Below are 20,376 nucleotides of genomic sequence, written 5' to 3'. Positions count from 1 at the left end.
AATAAACCAGGCGTCAGAACTAACAGTAATAAGAGGATGAACCATGGAAAGAAAAAACTATTCAAAGCTCCATTCACACGAATGTAATTTGTCTGTTTGTTTAGAAGATTACACAAAAACTCCTGGACCGATTGCCATGAAAATGAATGGAAGGATGTGGTATGGGTCAGGAAAGAACTAAAATAATATCATAATTAGAAATAGTTTCCAATGCGAGCATTTCTCAGAAATCACTTGTCTAAAAATCCTGACAGCAGATTAACACCCAAAGAATCTGAACATGAAAGTATCTGCACTGACTGCTGATCGAGAAGTAAAGGCTGAATCACAGCTTCTTGAGAGGTGACGTGTGTGTGTGCAAGTGCTGTGGACCTCAGAGACCATATGGTGGAGGAACCACCCACTCCTCGGGACCAACCACACCTTCCAGTAACACACACACTTCTTTACTTTACATCTGCACTGTCCAGTGTCACCTTCACACACATTCCAATGCACAAGCAGCTCAAACTTTAAGAAATGGAGGAATAAATGAATCATAAATGGAAGAGTGAAAGTATGTTTAGGAAAAAGATGTGTCACATCTCAGTCCTGCAGTTAAGTGTGTGTGTGTGTGTGTGTGTGTGTGTGTGTGTGTGTGTGTGTGTGTGTGTGTGTGTGTGTGTGTGTGTGTGTGTGTGTGTGTGTGTGTGTGTGTGTGTGTGTGTGTGTGTGTGTGTGTGTGTGTGTGAAAATACGTATAAATACCTCCTGAATGTTTCTGTGCTGAAGTATTGCGTTCACACCCTGCAGGCTTGCATCCATAGAGAGATACTGTGTGTGTGTGTTTGTGTGTTCGTCTTTGTTAGTACTTTTGTTAGTACCTTTTCCAGCATAAACTGATTGTCAGGACCAGTAGACCTCATGGGGACCAAAGCCTGGTCCTGTGGTTAAGGATAAGCTGTCCACAATGATGTCGAATAAGTCCCAACAAGGATAGTTGCACAAATCTGTGTGTGTGGGGAGTTGCGAGAGATTGTTTGTGTGTATGTGAGATTGTGCATTACATCATGATTTTTGTTGGATCGTGTGCATTGGAGATGAACACAAGTGTGTGTTTTCAGCGCATGACGTGATCATTTGATGTAATTACAGGTCTCTGTAAGTTGGACTGGCCGAACAGACAGAGCTTGTACAGCAGAAACTCACAGTTCACATGCAGCAGTGATGAATGAGTGTAGATCTGGGTCAGCAGCGTTTTCTGTGACATATACAATATTTTTCTCTCTCTGTACCTTTCGGTTCTTTTCTCGGCTGGAAGGAGGAGGAGGAGTTCTACCTATCAAGATATCCTCAAATGCCAACATCATGATATCATTTTTACGAATGTCCGCCCTGTTACGGTATCTCTAAATCATTTGCAGATATCCACTCTGCCTCGCCTCATGTCTGTTTTATCTCTGCTGAGAGAGATGGAGAGAGAACACATCCTCTCCATCCCTCCTTCCTCTCGTTTCCTCTTTTTCTTTTTGCATCCTCCTCTTGTCCTTTCTGACCCTTCTCTTCTTCCTCTCCGTGCACATTTTCCTTCCTATCCTCTTCCCTTTCTTCATCCACCCTCCTCTTCAATCTTCCCACCTCAGTCCTCATTTTTTTTCCTCTCCGTCCTCCACGTCTTGATTCTTGCTCTCCTCCTCTTCAGCCTCCTCTCTTCCTCTTCGTCACCTCCTTCTCATCCCACATTCACTCCTCTCCTCCGCTCTATCTGACGTAACCAGTGAAGCAACAATAATAATGTTATCTATAAATACCCCTTCATCTCTCTCACTGTCAAACAGAGGAAGTCTCTCTTTTTCTCTCATCATCCACTTCCCTCTGTCGACTTGTTATATTTTCCATCTCTCTGCTATTTACTGCCAGAGGGAAGCTTTCACTTTCTTTTTTTTATTCTCCCAGTTTCTGCCTCTTCGTCAATTTGAAAACAGATGGAAACATGTTTTAATCACAGTGAACAAAGCTGATCTCAGCGACTTCATCAGTGAAGACAAACATGAAGATCAGTTAGAAGCAGAGTGTGAAATACTGAAGTCACTCAAAATTAAATATTTGGGACGTCTTAGTAGACATTGTTTGTGATCATGACGCTTTGGCTTCCCTTTTGGGAGAGTATGAAAATGTCTGAATAATATTTAATTAATATCCAGCCTTATGTAACCATCATTATTAACAGGTTTATTGACTACTGTCTTATACTCTGCATAATAAAAACAACAGATTGGACAAGTTTAGCTCCAAATCATCTTTGTCTGTTCAAGTCAAGTCCGAAGCATCAACACCACAAATATCAAGATCAGCCTGAAAATCCAACATGTTGCTTTCTCAACCAGCTTTGTCCCCGTCCCCCCCGCCCCAGGGTGGCTGCCCGTCTTGTCCGCGAGGTGAAACACACACATACAATAAGTTGGACGACTTGTGCGTGTAATGCACTTGGCAGACAAATGTGAGAGTAATTGTGTTTCATGGCTGCGAGCCTCATTATTCCTGCTGAGCGTGAAGATAACTGATGAACGCTGACAAGCGGCTGGAGGAGACGCACACAAGAAAAAATGTTGGATTCTCACAGAAACTAAAATGCTGTAAAGCATCAGTAGCTTTTAATAGTATAGAAAAACTAAATCGGCTTAAATTTAGGAAGGTGATCAGTGTAATTAGGGCTTCAACTAATAACAGTTTTAATTACCATTTAATCTGCTTAATATTTTCTTAATCAATTGAATGTTTCGAGATTCAAATGTCAGATAATAGTGTAACATCGATTTTTGTTTGTCTAACAGCCTAAAACTAAATACATTTTCAGTAAATAATAATAATTAAACAATAAACTGAAGAAGTTATTCTCTGCTGTGTGAATAACTAATTGCCTGTTTTTTGGTAACTATGCCTAAATCCAGTTCTCTGGTGTCAGTGAGATTATTTATTTTATGGCTCGAGAAGTCACAGTGTTATAAACTCTTTCTCTTTATACAACAGTAAGAAGTAAATACTTGTTGATATGAGAGAGAGAGTGCACGTAGAGGTCAAGTCAACGTGCTTGACTGGCCACATTTAATATTTGAGGGAGAGTGTTGCTGCTGTCTTCCTCTTGAAAAAAAGAAAGAGGTGAGAACACAGAATGAAACATCGCTGTGGGGAAGAGAGTCGATGGGATGAGAGGGAGAACATGAGAGGGAGAACATGAGAGGGACGGATGTTGGCTTGAGAAGAAGAAGATCAGGACAGAGGCTGAGAGGCCGTGGTAGAAAATCTTTACATTTTAATCGTGAAGCATTAAAAATGAGATGTTCCTTGATATTCTTTATGACCATTCAGGGCTTTTACCATTAACTGTAAATAAAGATGGACGACATGACAGCTCCCTAAATTGGAGCCCCCTGGTGGCAGGCTGCAGTATAGATCATAAACCCTGCTTCCTCCATGTTAGCAGATGAGACATGGACCAAACAAACTGGGATGAATTGACTATTGATTGGTCAAGCACATGTGGAGCTCGTTATTGATTCCACAGCACGATCACCACTGCAAAGTCTCACACAAACCCACACAAATGAGTGGTCTGATGTGTGTGTGTCACTTTGACAGACATTCAGAGAATCAAACGTTGAATGAACGTGTCAACAGTAACAACTCTGGCGGGGGTGCATGAGCAACACGCTGTAAATAGTGCCTCACACAGCTCTACAATGCAGCCATGGAGCAAAACCAACAATGTCAGATTCAGCTATGCGATGTGTAAAACATTTTTGGGATTCATTAAGAAACTGTGGCAGGACAAAATAGATAATGGCCGCCACAGTCTTGATGATTAGTGGGAGACACTGGTATCTTTTTCATGGACACAGCTGATCTGATCCCTGATCAGATGTGACGGCTTTAAGTAGTTTGGATAAGATGTTTGAGACCAGCAGCTCACCTGTAGCTTTAGTGAGTGGATGTACTGTATGTCTATGAATAGCAAAGGCTAACACTGTGCCGACTGTCACTCTTTAGTGTCTATTTAAGCAACACGGGTGTACTGGCAACACATGCACTTGAAGTTACACACAGACACACACACACACAGATGGTGGAACATTGTATTAGCCTGTGGTAATGAGAGACGAACAGCACCTTGATAAGCCATAATCAGCTACATGTTTCTAACCTTCTGGCTATGGGCATTACTGTGTTTGTGTGTTTGTGTGTGTGTGTGTGTGTGTTCTCACAGTAGGGTGTGAATGTGTGGACAGCTGCTGGGCTAACACTCTCACCTCCTGCCCTCACCCCCTCTCGCTGAAGCCTTCATCTGTTCAACCTTGTCTGTGCCGCCTTTGACACCAACATGCTGTGAACATACAAACAGTTTGCACCTCACTAAGACATTTGTTTGTGCGACGGCACGTGGACCCTATCTAAAAAATAAAAACGACAAGAAACCTCTATACAAACATTTATATTAGACTTTTTTTGTCTCAGCAACCACTTACTTACATATATATATAATTTAAACATCCCATTCGCACACTGCTGGCAATCTGGGGTCTAACCCGAGGACACTTCCGTATGCCAACTGGAGAAACTGAGGATTGAACCACTGACCTTCTGATTAGGAGACAACCCTTGTTAGTTTGAAATTTGAATTCCAAATGTTATTTTCCTTTATTCAAGGAGATACAGTCATGTTGAAAAATAAAGGGGCGCCATCAACAGTCACAGGCCAAAACACCTCTGGACGTAGTTGGATCGACCCACAACCAATCAGAGCATAGACCATAGATGACGATGGAGGACACGTTTCCACTTTGTCCCACTATCCAGAGATGAAGCCAAAATATCCCGGATGGAGCCAGAGTCTGCGAAGTAGCAATCAGGGGATGGAGCCCCGGTATCGAGGTTCCACTGATACATGCTCATGAGCAATCACAAGTCAGTCTCAGCTGTCCATCATGACATTTTTATATTATCAAGTAACTAATGAAAACCAGACGTATTGGAAACATGTGGGACCTCGATATCACGGCTCCACAACATGATCACTACTGCGCTGACTCTTTATCACAATATACATGTTTCTCCACGCAGAACACCAACCGTGACACTACATGTCTTTTAAATCCAGGTGATATTTGGGCTGATTGGTCAAACCTGAAATGGAAACCAGAAGAAACTCCTTGCTACAGATTCTGTTGATCCACATGCAGCCCGACACACAAGCTTCTGCCTGTGTGATCTCATCAGTTGTGTGAAACTAATCTTTTTCTCTGTAATCGTCTCATTCGTGTTTCAAAGTGACATTTAATTCTCCACTCTCACACTTACTCTCCGCACTGTTAATACAGAACTATAAAAATCTGATTTAGATTAAGGGCCATAAAATGCCAACAGCTCACGATGTACAGTTTGGCTCTTCTAGCTTGCCAGCAAAGACTAACACATTCCCCCAATAAATCAAATCTGTTTTATATTTCACAGCACGTTTTTCTGTTCTCACACACAAAATAATCCGTGTGGCATCTATAGGAATAATTAAGAACTGGTCGGTATCCTGATGACTGATATAAGGACTCGTGTCCTTTTATGAGAAGGTGTAGTGAAATCATTTGATTGCAGTAGCTGAAGTGGACCTTGAGCCGTGTGTGTTAACGTCTGTCTCTGTCTCCAGGCTGCAGGTTCAATCTGTCCAACAGCCTTTCAGTGAGAGGACCGACCCAGAGACGACATTAACAGGTACGTTTCCCTGGTGTAACACAAATGACAGATGCACCCCACTTGTAATTTGGAGCCTCGTCAGGCGATTCTGTGCCTTGCTCTGAGGCACTGAGGCAGTGAGAGACTGATTTCTTTACAGTAGCTGAGCTGCATGTCGTAATGGCTGAGAGAAGAGTTTGATATTATGTGATTAGTATGATATATGTTTTTTGGAATAAGTGAGTGAAGACGTTATTAACTGGGTTTATGTGGATGTATCGTGATTTATGCTTAACATCGTAGTGATTATGCCGATGTTCTGAATCTGGAAACACGGTGACTTTGGGCCGAAAACAGAGAAGTGAGGCCGTGAGACAAATTCAGAATTTCAGTGTATTATCTTAACAATCAAGGCTTTCATCTCATTTCAAACCTTTGGGTTAGATTTCATCTGAATGACCAAATTAAGTCTAGCAGATAAATTATGACACAAACTGACCCAAGGAAGAACCCATTCAATAAACGGGCGGATCCAGAGAAAGGCTAGTTTACGCTGCGTTTCCTTTAACTTCCATGCGTCCTTTACGTTGGTGTTGTTGTTATCCAATACCTCCAGTAGAGGGCCGGTGGAGGACGTTGTTACAATGTAGCTATTAAGAAAAAGTTTGTACGGACAGAAGGCTCCGTCTATTTCCGTAAACGTACCTAAACGTTGAGCGTAAATTAGCCTTTAGCCTTGGCGAAGGTATTTCATAGTTGAATATTTGTAATACATATTGTCCTCCTTCCCATTCAGTATGTTCGAATGTGGCAGCTGCTAAACTCTCCATATCTTTGAGGCCACGTAGCAGCTTTGATAAGACGTTGAAAAAAGAAACTGCTTACTGACTCCTGCCTGTTTCCAAGCTACTGAGTGATTTATTTAACATGAGCACTCTCTCAGTCGTTTCTTGCAGCCGTGGCTTTAAGGGTTAATTTTCCCCGTCAGCGGCTCGTTTGCAGGCTAAACATGCAGCCGTGGTTTTCATGACATCATTTGTCACAATAAAGACATTTCAGGGGAAACATGCAGCGGTGGACAGTGTCATGGTTCAATGAGGGAAACCACAGACTTTCACAATTTGTAAGCCAGCTCTATAATGGGATTCAGCCTCTCTGGCCTCATGGCTCCCTGCATGCACTGCAGCCTCCATTATTTATGGGGTTGCCATAGTGACGGAGATGGGGAGGGGTGGAGTCTGGCAGCTGGTATAGCAGGGATGGAGACAGACCCTCCCCCCAGCACACCTGTGGGTATTTGTATCGCCATTGTTGTGAGAACTGGTCTGTACAGTATCCTGGGAGTAGTGACAATTTGTCCGGTTCTTCCTTTCTCACACCTTCAGAGGTGTTTGAGCCTCAGTACTTGGTTTGAGGGTGTGTGTGCATGTGTGTGTGTTCTTGTGTGTGTGTGTGTGTGTTTGTGTGTGTGTGTGTGTCTTGTGTGTGAAGAGAGTGGGGGTGGGGGGCGAATTTACCATGCACATGAGAACAGTAACTCTGAGAGTTTGCCATGTATTTTTTATGTTCTGCATCATGTGTGTGTGTGTGTGTGTGTGTGTGTGTGTGTGTGTGTGTGTGTGTGTGTGTGTGTGTGTGTGTGTGTGTGTGTGTGTGTGTGTGTGTGTGTGTGTGTGTGTGTGTGTGTGTGTGTGTGTGTGTGTGTCACATTATCTGAGTATTTGTAATGTACACGTGTTGGCCTACAAAGGTCTGAATAGGATCAAATCCCAAGTTATGCTTAACTTAGATTTAGTAAATGTAATGTTCTGATCCCGGTCCCTGGGCTCACGGAGGAACTCATTCCATTTAGGTGCAGATCCAGGATTTCTATTGATTCTTAAACATTGCGAGATTGGGTGTTTTTCAACATTTTTCACAATTTTCTCAGAGAATAGATTTTGTATTTTGATTAACTTTGATTGGTGCAGTTTGGACTGTTGGGCCTTGGCAGATGTGTGCACTGTACTGAGAGCCACTCTAGTTTATAAGGTAGGTGAGAACTTGTTAATATGTAAAAAGGAAACAACCCTTCTCTCTAGTCTCCTGTCAATATGACTAATACTCCCAGTATATCCCAGTGGACACTGTGAGCCCTGAGCACGTGGTTGATTATTGTCATCACAGAAGAATAATGTGTGGAATGGATTGATGTGTAATGCTGCTCTCTGTCTTTGTCATTGACTGAATTCTCCTCTGGTCTGTTTTAATCTGGTCCAACGGTCTCTGGGTCCCTTTTGGATCAAGTCTCTTTTTGTAAATCAACTTCTTGTTGTGGACATGTTGTTATCTGAGCCTGTAATGAAGACCTGTGCTATCTGTGTTAACAATGTGGGAAAATCTCTCAAGCGGCTTTCAGAGTTTCCTGAAATATTCTTGAGGGGCTGAATGTGAGAACGCAAATGTCAGAGTCAGTTACTTTTTGGGAACCTTTCCTTTCCAGCCCCCCCAGTAAAATGTCTGACTATCATTGTAATTATATGAAATCACATATCTGCCTTATCCAGGTGGGAAAGCTGTGGTGTTGCAGTTTGGTGTGTGTGTGTGGGGAGGTCTGTGTGTGAGTGTGCGATACCTTTGGGACAGGTGTGCTTGCAGTTGTGTGTAATGTGAGGCTGATGGATTTTGTGTCTGTGTGTTTGTGTGTCAGAATGTGTCTTCAAGGCTAGGCCGCCCTCTGGGAATCACATTACACACACACACAAAATCCATCAGCGTCATGTTGCACACACCTGCAAGCAGTGATACACCTGTCCCAAAGTTTAACACACACACACACACACACACACACACACACACACACACACACACACACACACACACACACACACACACACACACACACACACACACACACACACACACACACACAAGACACACACTGTTTACATCAATGAAGCAAAGATTTAAAAAAAAAATGTGTTGATATTTTTCTGGTATTGGAAACGTGTTGGTTTGGTTAAACTTAAATATGAGCACTGGTAATGAAACTAGTATGTAAAAACTATATATAAATATAATACATAAAAACACATGTTTATAGTGTTTCAAAGTGGTCAGGAGCCTGTATGTACATTTAAATAGGTTCTGTTGCCGTAATCCCTGGATGTGAACAGGCTGATGGAAGGAGGGGTAGAGACGAGTGGAGGGGGCTCAGAACAGAGAGGGAGGCCGTGGGTGAACTCAGACAGTTTTTCTCCTGTGAAAAATGTTCTCGTCTAAATTCCAGTGAACTCGTGTTGCTACTCAGCTTTGTTTCTATTCTCTGATCCCTTGCTCTTTATTTCCCTGTGCCCCCCCTCTCTCTCTCTCTCTCTCTCTCTCTCTCTCTCTCTCTCTCTCTCCCCCATTCTGTGTTCTTTAACTATAGTCTCGCTCCCTGGGTTTTGCTCAGTCTCTGTTTTACTTCCCTCTTTTGTCTCGCTCTCCTTTTCTTGCTCCCTCTTGTTGGATCTCAGACGGGACAGATTCCTCTTTTTATTCTTCTTTTCTGTCATGTTTTTTTTCTTTTTAAACTCAGACCTTCCTCCACTCACACACACATTTACATGTTAAATGGCTGTAAACGGAAAACTTTCCTGATAAATGAAACAGAGCTGTGAAGAGGCGAAGACAAAGAATAAAAGCGTGAAAGAAGACAGAATGTCCTCCTGCTGTCAGGGGTTAAAGAGTTTAAATGTACTTTTGTAAATTACTTTTTATCCTTTATATATCCTTTGCTTAAACGGTTTTATTAGCCGTCATGCTAGTCACATACAATGACATTTTATTTTGAAGAAACAAGTAGTTTCCTTTCAAACAAAACAAACATATTTCCATCACATTTAACAAACTTCATCCTGCAAACTCATGTTCCCACAAACCTGTAGTAAGAACTGTGAACTTGTTGAGTAACAGAACCGGGGCCCTTGTTTTGGCAATGCAATGCCAATACAGATATTACTGTGTAAAAGGTTTCTGATACGATATATCAGCAGATATATATTAAACAAAATCAGCAATGATTCCTGAGTCAAGTAGAGTCAAAGTATATTTATATAGCATGTTTTAAACAACCAAAGTTGACCAAAAACGCTGGGCAGGCTATAGAATAGAAATTAAGCATCATAAATATTTGAGAATTAAATACACTGCACAATAGCAGAAGAAATCAATGTCTCAAACTCCACCTCAATCAAAAGCCAGTGAGAAGAAGTGGTCATCAAACCCTGACAAAGAAATGTAATTTAGGTTTGATATTTTACTGTTGAACTTAATTTAACTTAATTTATTATAAATATATGCAAATACAAAGGGGACACAAATACAGCCAAATGTAAAATATAAAAACAATTGCAAATAAAGATTTTCCCATCAGAGCGGATCAGCAAATATAAACACAGAAAACGAGACGTCTGTGAACGACTCACTGACGGTTCCACGCCTCCTTGAATTTGAATGGTCTCTTCAACATCCGTGAATGAGCATAAAGACGACGATGACAGTGAGACAAAGAAGGAGACAGTTTCCTGTTCGAGGGAGTTTCTACTGTGAATAAATACCAAAGACATACGAGGTCCAGTTGTAAACATGTGTACACCCTCCTGTATTACACACGCACACACACGCGCGCACACACACACACACACACACACACAGACACAGTCCTGCAGCTTTGTAAAGAGACTGTAAGAACCTTCTTCAAATCGGCTGCAATCTATTGGATGCCACAACTGATTTATCTCCATTGCAGTGTGTGTTTCCGTGTTTGTGTGTGTTGTATACTTAATGACGCATCCATCAAGTTTATGGCTCACAATATGTTTTATCTAACTACCACATATGTAGATTTCAGTCATGGTACAGTGTAGAATGTGAACCGATGTCCCTGACTATATGTGTGTTTGTTTGTGTGTGTTTGCTTTAAACCTATCAGCATCATAAGAAGATGGACTCACCACTTAAAGCTCTGCAAAGCATCCTGGGATTGCAGCGAGCACTTTGTGCTTGTTGTGTTGGTCATATACGTGTCTTTAGTTTTCCCCCTTCAGCTCCTCGTCTTTCACTGTCATCTTCTTTCTTATTCTGTCTGTTTTTCTTTTTGTATCTTCTTCTAGATATCTCTCATTCTTCCTGCTCTGCGTTAATCAGTTCACATTTTACTGCATCTGTAGCAGTGCAGCTTCCTTGTCTTCTTGTTGTTACATTTATTAATAGTGACAATTAACTGATTATTGATTAATCATTGCCATTCATAGATAGGATTGTTGAATTCATGCTTTTTATCACTGATGGAAAGCAGCACAGTTTGCTGATAATTGTGAGATATATTTTGCGTGCGTGCCCTTGCGTTCATTATCTGCCTTGAGGACCGGTGCCAGTTGGGGGCTTTATCTGACCTGGTAGTTCATGTCGGTATTGATTATGTGGAGCTTTAAGTGTGTGTGTGCGCTAGCTCTTTATTGGATTCTGTTGTGTATGTGTGTGTTGTCACTCAGCGGAAGCCTCTCTGGAGTACATGTCATTTTGAACACACACACACACACACACACAGGATGTGTGATGAGAGGGGGGGTTCGTTCAGCTGCTTTCTGGTTTAGTAGATGGATGGAGAGACAGAGTGAGAGGAAACATGACATGAGCTGAATTTATCTTCACTCATGATGAATTGAATTAGACAAGCTCAATAGAAACAGCAGCAGTTCCCTCGGTGTAACACAAATCTTTTGGCACCTCCAGCACTCAAAGCACTAAATGTTTCTCTTAGTCTTTAATTTATTTATAAGGCTGATCCATGTTTTTCCCAAAGACATAACTTTGAATATTTTAAATATCCAAATGTCTCATAATTTTTTGTAAATCAAAGTAACATCATCAAAATACACGTAGGAGAACTAGGAGGAAACGAGGCGGTGACAGCGAGTGCAGCTGAGGTGGTAATGGAGACCCAGTTTCTCCAGTAGACTGGTGAAGCTCATCTCCTGTCATATCTACAGTCCGTCAAGTCAACCTCCAAACAGTCCAGGTTCCACAAGGACCAGAATCAACGGATGTAATGGGTTATCTCTGCAGACAGCTCACACATCAGTGACCTCCTTCTCCTCGTACTTGAGAGGAGTGTGTCATCCTCAGTTTGAGTCCTTCATGGTCTTAACAACTACACTTTCACTACTTGCTTTAAACAACTGTTCTTCCATTTCCTCCACCTGCTCTCCCTTAGTTTAAATCATGTTTCTTTCTCCATATTAGTGGCACAGCATCATCTGAAGGAACATGCTGATGTTGGTCCAACCACACTTATACGTCTCAGTTTTAAAACAGATCACTGCTGTTCTCCTGCCCAGTCCTCTGTGACTCCACAGTCAGAAAGAAGTGAGAAATTCTACTGAAATAATTCTGAGGGGGAGGAGAAATGTGATTATAGGTTTCCTGCATGTATTTGGTGGCTGTGGCTGAGTGGTAGAGCGATCGTCCTCCAACCAGAAGGTCGGCAGTTCGATCCCCAGTCTGCTTGCCAAAGTGTCCTTGGGCAAGATGCTGAACCCTGAATTACCCCTCATGGAACACAAGAAGTGCTGCTAATAGATGCACTGTATGAATGTGTGTGTGAATGTAAAGCACTTTGAGTGGTCATCAAGACTAGAAAAGCTCCATATAAATACAAACATTTACCATAAGAACATGTACAGTAACTTGGCTACTACAGCACATGTTAATGTGTTCGAAGCACTGATCGACTCACCTAAGGACACTTCAGCATTTGACGAGGAGGAGCTGGGGATCAAACCGCTAACCGTGAGATTAGTCCCACCTCCACCCCTCTACCCTCCGTCCACTGAAGCTTTTTAGAAATGTTAATTAGCAAAACAGATCGTCCAAATTATTTCAGTATGTAAAGAACCATAGGTTATGTGTATTTTTTAAACCAGCACACGCACACGCACACGCACACACGGTGGCCTCGCTTTACCCCCGAAGGCAATGTGCCAAGGCCGGGCTGGACAGATGGTTGTATGGAGCAGGTTGTCCCTGGGTGTGTGTTTGAGGGTGTGGGAGGGATTCTGGGATGGGATGCCATGCTTACAATAACCTGCATAATCAATGTGGTGCTCACAGACACACACACACACACACAGACAGCAAGTTAATCATATCTGTGTGTGTGGGTGGGTGTGTTTGTGTGTGGGTGCTGATTTTGTTTAACTGCCGTGTGGCGACACAGAGACACAAAACCTGAAAAGTTCTCTAACAAGGACTCAAGATCATTTGGAGTGAGGACGTAATCTGAGACCTCAAACGTTTACCTGAAGGATTATGGGTAAATTGAGAAGGGATTTTGACGTAATGTAACTCTTTCTTCACCTCTGCAGAGTTCCCTCGAGCAAGGCACTGCACACTGTGTGTGTGTGTGTGTGTGTGTGTGTGTGTGTGTGTGGTGTGTGTGTGTGTGTGTGTGTGTGTGCGTGTGCACCTGTCCCCTGCTAAGATACAGTCTGTTATTTGGACACACTCACTCTATCTCTTCATCCTCTCTTTCTTTCCCTGCTTCTTTCTCTCCTCCTCTCTTCCTATGTCTCTTCAGCCTTGTTATGTCCATCGGTCATACAGAAGAAAACCACCATCCCCCTCTTCTCTTGTCTCACTCTCTTCTCTCCTTCCCCTCGTCTATCCTTTATTTAATGTTTGGCCACATCCTCCTCTTCAAAATTACCATCTGTGTCTCTACCACATGCGCACACACACACACACACACCCTCACACACACACACACGCACACACACGCATAGATTGCCACCTAACAAAAGAATCTCAAGGGAATTTCTTTTTAGAGACCGTAAGACTAGATAAAAATGGCAGTGGGGGTCATGTTGAAGAAGAAAAGTCATAATATTACAAGAAAAATTCAGAATTTTACTAGAATACAGTTGTAATTGACTGAGAGTAAAGTACATTTTAGACTAAGTTTTCTTTGTTGGTTGTTCAGTTTAATTTGTGTAGCGTCATGTCACCACAGACGTTATCACAAGGCTCGTTACAGATTAAAGGTTCAAGATGCTTCGATGTAACAATAGTTAAATACAAAGAACAGTGAAGATGTAAACCAGGGAATCTCCCGAGGTTCCAACTTCAAAGACCCAAATTATAATGGGTGTGGTCGAAGTGTGTGTGTGTGTGCGTGTGTGAGATTGTGCATTTGAATTTGGAAATATATTCTGTGTGACGCTGTGTGCTTGCTTGGTCTCCATACATGCATGTGTGTGCACAGTCTATCAAGTGTGGTCTGTAAAATATGCTAAAATATACATTTGAAGTCTGGGCCTTGGGGTTTGTCACATTACCGTGGCAACATAATGATGGAAATGTCTCCAGACAGACGAGACAATATCTGATCCTTTGTCTTTATCTCTCAGACCTGTTCTGTCTCTGCTGTTACACAGGCTTCAGTGTTCAACTGAAACCAGATGCAGTTGACTCTTTGTCTCCTCTTTTTATTCCCCTTATGTGCTTTTATTGTGTTTGTCTAATGTCTCCACCTCTCTATTTGTCTTCCTGTTTGTTTCTCATTTTTATCTCCCACCTCGTTCCCACCTCCCACACACAGTGGTTGTTATTGCCATGTGTGCACTCATTGCTGTGTGTTGTAAGAGTTAGAGCTTCAGGAGCAGGTTTGGGCTCCATGGCACCTCATGCCTAGAAACACTGAGCTTTCCTGGTTTAAAAGTGGGGGGGGGGTTCCCCCCTGCTGGGTCTGTTAGCTCAGCTAAATGCTCGGCAAGGAGGGAGGCAAAGAGGCGGTAATGCACCTTGGTTCCAGTTGGCTGCCACCTGCCAATAAACCAAACAAGAAGGAGGAGAAGGGAACCAGCCTGGTTGGTGCAAGTGTGTGCATGTTCCAGCAAAACACAGCAGACAAACACTACAATAATACAATGTATTTGCAGAATTTCATCATAAAACATTTTTATTATATTTCTCATAGGTCCAGACATTTTATAATGAAAACATCAAAACATCTGTTTATCCATTACGGTTTCCCAGAGAGCCCAAAGTCCAAAACCAAACGTCGGCAGCTTAAACCATCAAACATCGCACAAAAACAACTTAAATAATATATCAATTATCAGTATATTTGCAAATTAATGGTGGCAATTAATAGATTAATCATAAATAATGTGAAATTACAGGAGGGAATCTGAAGTCCTGATGTTGAATGACTGGGACAGTCGTCTAAACCAATCTAATGATCATGTGACAAGCTTTTCAGATTTTCTTTCTAGTAAATGTTTTCTTCGACAGCGGGAAGAGGCTCAAAGCAGGAGGAGATAGTGATGCTGTGTTTAAAATGCAATGACAGGCACTGTTGTGTGTGTGTATATGTCAGAGCCTTTAATGTATGCACAGATTATTTGTGTGTGTATGTGAGAGAGAGAGAGAGCGAGTGAGTGAGTGTGAGTGAAGTCCTCTTCCAGTAAATGTGGCTGCTGAGGCGTTTCCAGGAAGTGCTGACACTCAATGGCAACTATCTTTTAAGATTTGTGTATATGTGCGAGTGTGTATGTGTGCAAGTGTGTTTGATGCAAGTCTCTGAACACCAAATGCACGAATAAAAATGTTATCTTTCGTCAGAGGAGTGTAGAAAACTGCAGTTTCTTATCAGTAGCGTCAAACTCTGGATTCAGGTGTGATATTTAAATATCTGCAGTAATATATATGTTACTGTCTGATAGGTTTCTGTCTGACTGAGAAAACAGCTGGGACGTGTGTGTGTGTGTGTGTGTGTGTGTCATGTAGCAGACAGTGTGTGGGTTTGTTTGATAACAGGACTCTGCTGAAGGTGACAGGACTGTCTGAAACATGAGACGTCTGCTGCCTCATCCTCTGCTGCTGATCGACAAAGATTTATAGTTATATTGTCAGGTTCTTTTTAAAAGATGGTATTTTAGGTTTTATAGCAGATGTTTAGTGTGTGTGTGTGTGTGTGTGTGTGACCATCCCTTCCCTCTAAACAGTGATGTATGTGTGAATGCTGCGAGCACACACCACCTCTTTACGATTGGGTGATATTTTGTGTTTGTGTGTGTGTGAGAAATCAAACACAATAAACAATTGTCTGTCTTTGTGTGTACAGAGATTGGTTTTAGTTTTCCTGTTACCTTTTTTGTGTGTACAAGGATGATGTGTGTGTGTGTGTGTGTGTGTGTAGCAGTATCACTTCCTCATGTGACTCACCTGATGACATCACACCGTGACGTCACGTCTATGGGGGGTAGCGACAGTTTAAAGTCAGACGGAGCCTCACGCCTCACTCACGCTCTCACTCACGCTCTCACTCACGCTCTCACTCACGCTCTCACTCACGCTTCTTTGATTTCACCTCTCAGCAGATCCACAGTTTTCATTTGGAGAGTTTTTCTTTGATTGTGGATCCACTTGAAGTTGTAAACATGTTTTTAAGGTAAGACGTCGTCAGTTCTAGGTTTTAATATAACGGCTAAAACTATGAGGGAAAGCTTTGTATTGCACTGATTACTTTTCGGTGCGGCTTCAGGATATTTTTTCTCTTCCTTAAACATTGCGAGATGGAGCGTTTTTCAACATTTTCACTGTTTTCCAAAGGGAATGTTTCATGGATCTTGATGAAACACAATCTGCCACATTAAGTGGCCTGATACCAATGAGTGTGTGAAATGTGGTGCAGCTTAATTGAATTTAAGGGATTGTTGGACCTTGGCGGAGCTTTGAGTGACGTTCTAGTTTGTTAAGACATTTTGGTAAAAGAGTGCAACGCTGTCACAGTCCTGCAAAGGGCTCCTGATCTAAACTGATCTACTGAAATACTACTATACTAAATACTGTAGCTTCTATCAGCTGTTGCCGATCTTTTTCTTTTGTCACTTTCTCATGATTGACTGATTTGACACGTGCACATCAGTGTGTTGATGAGTGTAAAACAGTTGTGTGATCCCTCTGTAGCTCTGGAGGAGCTTTGTCAAGTCTTGAGAATCACCAGGAAGATGTTGTCAGACTTTATCTTAAATCTAAAGAAAGATGCTGTTGTGTTGCATTGACAACTGTTGATCCTTTGCTCATGGAGCTTGACGCATACAGAGACCACAGCGATAACTGGAGGCAATTTAAAAACTATCGCTTGTTTGCATTGATGTTTATGAGTGGATGAGGATGAAAGCTCCTCTCTGCCCAAAATATCATGAAGACATCACTTCTGTTACCAACTGTTGAATTCATGCATCAGTGTCTCAGCACGTAAATCCATTGAGCACAGACAGAGCACGCCTTGTATCTGGGTCGGATCACGTTCCCACCGCAGCCACAAGCTGCTCCACACTTTGTTTGTGGCTGTAAAGACCTCAAGGGTCTGATTCAACTGGGCTTAATAACAAAGCTCAGTCTCAGCTGCTTGATTTTAAGTGACTCAGGTAAATCATCCAACTTAGAACAAAACAAAAACTGCTGCTAGTCCCTTTATTTATTGTATGTATGTGTGTGTGTTTGACCAGGCAGAAAGTGATTCTTTTCCTTTTCACAGTTTCATGTCTGAGTCACCACACACACACACACACACACCGGACACACACACACTGACTAAGACAAACACCACAGCTGAGTCAGCATAGTGTTTATAGATCAAACAGACGAGTGAGCAAATGGAAACTTGTCTTTCTTTCTTTCTATTATTCCACAGATATTGGTTTTACCTGGAAATTCATCTTTGCAAACAAACAAACCAAATATTTCTTACTCTCGATCATTTCCCGCTAAATTAATCAATGAGTGATCAGCGAATTGATTATATCTTTGTAATTTGAGCTTTGTAGATTTTATTTTATCACTGATGGTGAAAATTAAATATTTACCATTTACCATCGTTTAGTTATTATCGTAATTACTGTGTCGCCGGAAGTCTGGCCTGTGATTGGTTGATTTTCCTGCTGCTCAACCTTCCTTCTCTGTGATTGGTGTGTGTTCGTACAGGAGCGGTCGGCTGCAGCTGAGCTGAAGATGTCCGATAATGGGGAGGTCGAGGACAAGCCCCCTGCTCCGCCCATGAGGAACACCAGCACCATGATTGGCTCCTGCAACAAGGACCCCGCCCCCCTCAACCACAGCTCCAAGCCCCTCCCACCAAACCCGGAAGACAAGAAGAAGAAAGATCGCTCGATCCGATTCATCCTGACCGGAGGAGGCGATAAGAGTGAGTACTGAGACCTCTGTGTGAACATGGACTGTAAATACAAATGGACATGACCCCATAGAGTGGAGCCCCCTGGTGGCTGGCTGCAGTGTAAGGCCTAAACCCCGCCTCCTCACCTGTAAGCACATGGGACATGGGCTAAATAAATTATTCTCAATGATGGTTTATAACATTTTAGGTAGTTTGTATCACACATGTTTGTTCAAGTGTCTGTTTCTGATAAATCTTATGTGATGAAACAACCAGTGAGACGTCATGATTGACAGCTGAGACTGAATTATGATTGGTCGAGCACCTGTATTGGTGAGACCTTGAAATGTCGGCTCCGTCCTCTGATCACAGCTGCACAGACTTCAAATGACATCATCGGCTCAAATTTGCAGCGTTCGTGTTTAAGACATTTTGGGTTAATTTCTGGACGGTGAGAGGAAGTGGACACATGTCCTCTTTCTCTTTTACGTCCTTGAACTAGCACTTCAAACTAAGATACATATTTTTTTGCCTCATTTCATCCAGCACAAGATTTGCTTAGCAGACACACCCCCCCTCCTCGTCGGTGTCCCGCTGCACAGTTATAATTTTACTCTGTCCTACTTTTCCTGGAGTTAATTATGCTGCTGTTAGATGCTGAGCCGAGGCGTCCTTTGTACGGTGGCTGGTTTAGAACATCTCAGACTCCACTGTCTTCTCTCAGCCTTTTCATCGAAGCCATCTTTGTTATTATAAACTCAGAATGAACACGTCTGTATTAGCAGGGCTCCCAGCATCTCCTCTAATGGTGGAGTTGAACAGTATTTTCCTTATCTGACTTCAGAGAATATAAGAGTAGGTTCAGTGGATTTTGCAGCAGAGCGTCTGATAGCAGCTTTGACACAATAAGGCCAGACGGATGTAAACTCCACCACAGTGCTACACAGAGGGAGGCTTTCAAATAGAAACAGACACTGAGGAGGTTTGAGACGTGTTCACTGATCGAGCTGCACCTGATAATAAAAACATCCCATCTGGAGGATTTCTCAGCCGCTGGTTTGATTTACATAAAACTTTTAGTGCTTTTCTTAAAAATGAAAGTTTGTAAGTGCCAGTAATTCTACTGACATATTTCAAAATGATCCGCTGTTAGAAATCTTTAATCTGATCTATTTTTATTGTGGAAACACAATTTGAATTTATTACACACACACACACACACACACACACACACACACACACACACACACACACACAGTTGGATTCACTGGTAATAATTAACAGATCATTAGCTGTTGAGTTCTTGTCAAATCCCTAATGGAGGCTGACCTTTGACCCAAGCGCTGATCGTGTCATTGTTCAAACAGGAACAGACGCCACTCGAGCATCAAAACACCTGACAGGAAAATTACAGTATACATAATAATGTATGTGTCAGATTCTCCAAAAATACACCTTAAAACTTCAGTGTTTTTGTGACTGAGGGTCTTAAGATGAAAACTTTGTGAACAAACTTTTATTTTAAGTCTTCTTTCTGCGTTTTTGGGAGCAATTATTGAAAAACACTTTTGGTAAAAGGCCTAAATACTGACAGAAACTTTGCTTAAACGTGAAACCAGACAATAAGTAATGACCAATAAGAAGAAATACAATGAAATAAATACAATGAAATAACTACAACATTTGCTTCATTATATTCATGAATGAACGTTTACATGTTGAATAAACGTAAAGCGACAGAGTCATCGCTGCTTCGACTGACGACAACACACACACTGAAATAAAGGAGCCAGTTGTGTCTCGGATCACATGGCTGGCCTACTTTACACAATACACACATGCATGTTCTCACGCACACAAATACACAGTATCCGCTTTGAATAATAGTGTTCGGACAAACCATCGTTCAGCCAGAACACGGCTGAAACTCAGGAGGGACATTTTTTTATCAATATGAATTGGCCTGAGACTGTCGGGCTGCAGAGGGAAGTTTGCAACCAAAAATATTTTCAAAAGGTCTTAAGGTCGTATTACAAGTGCAATTAACATTTCAAACCAAAATATTTCCATGATTTTTACTCCAAAATATTTTTTGTGTTTCGTGCTTTGTATGTAATAGTTTGCCGTTTTGGAAATGATGCTATTTGTCTTTTGAGTTAAATGAGATGATCAATACCATTGACAACAATATGAAGCTACATGCTGTACATGGTTAGCTTAGCATAAAGACTGTAAACCTGTGGAAACAGCTAGCCTGGCTCTGTCCAGCTGTAATAGAATCTGCCTCCAGCTTCTCTAAAGGTCACCGGTGAACAATCTGTATCTTGTTTGTTTAATCTGAACAAAACCTCAAATGTAAAAACAGTAGTTCACTGTTTCATAGAGAGGTTACGTGCCAGACTATATTGTCGGGAGGAAACTAGTTGGAGGGAAACCAGGGTAGACAACTGGTCCCAGCCTAGAAATAATCT

General features: G+C 41.9%; 1 protein-coding gene across 4 annotated transcripts in view; it reads left to right on the top strand.

Annotated features, from left to right (window-relative positions):
* pak1 (p21 protein (Cdc42/Rac)-activated kinase 1) overlaps positions 1 to 20,376 on the top strand; it is a 38,994-nt gene that overhangs the window by 4,115 nt on the left and 14,503 nt on the right. For all 4 annotated transcript variants that reach the window (XM_035155148.2, XM_035155146.2, XM_035155147.2 and 1 more), the window contains exons 2-3: positions 5,678 to 5,742; positions 17,716 to 17,935. In XM_035155148.2, coding sequence (XP_035011039.1) covers positions 17,743 to 17,935 — 193 coding nt within the window. In that variant the 5' untranslated portion in view covers positions 5,678 to 5,742; positions 17,716 to 17,742. The remainder of the gene's footprint in view (positions 1 to 5,677; positions 5,743 to 17,715; positions 17,936 to 20,376) is intronic.

Source organism: Hippoglossus stenolepis, chromosome 4, assembly GCF_022539355.2.
Source record: "Hippoglossus stenolepis isolate QCI-W04-F060 chromosome 4, HSTE1.2, whole genome shotgun sequence".
Classification (NCBI taxonomy): Eukaryota; Metazoa; Chordata; class Actinopteri; order Pleuronectiformes; family Pleuronectidae; genus Hippoglossus; species Hippoglossus stenolepis.
Note: the sequence above shows the minus strand (reverse complement) of the source record. Positions and strands in the feature narration are given on the sequence as shown.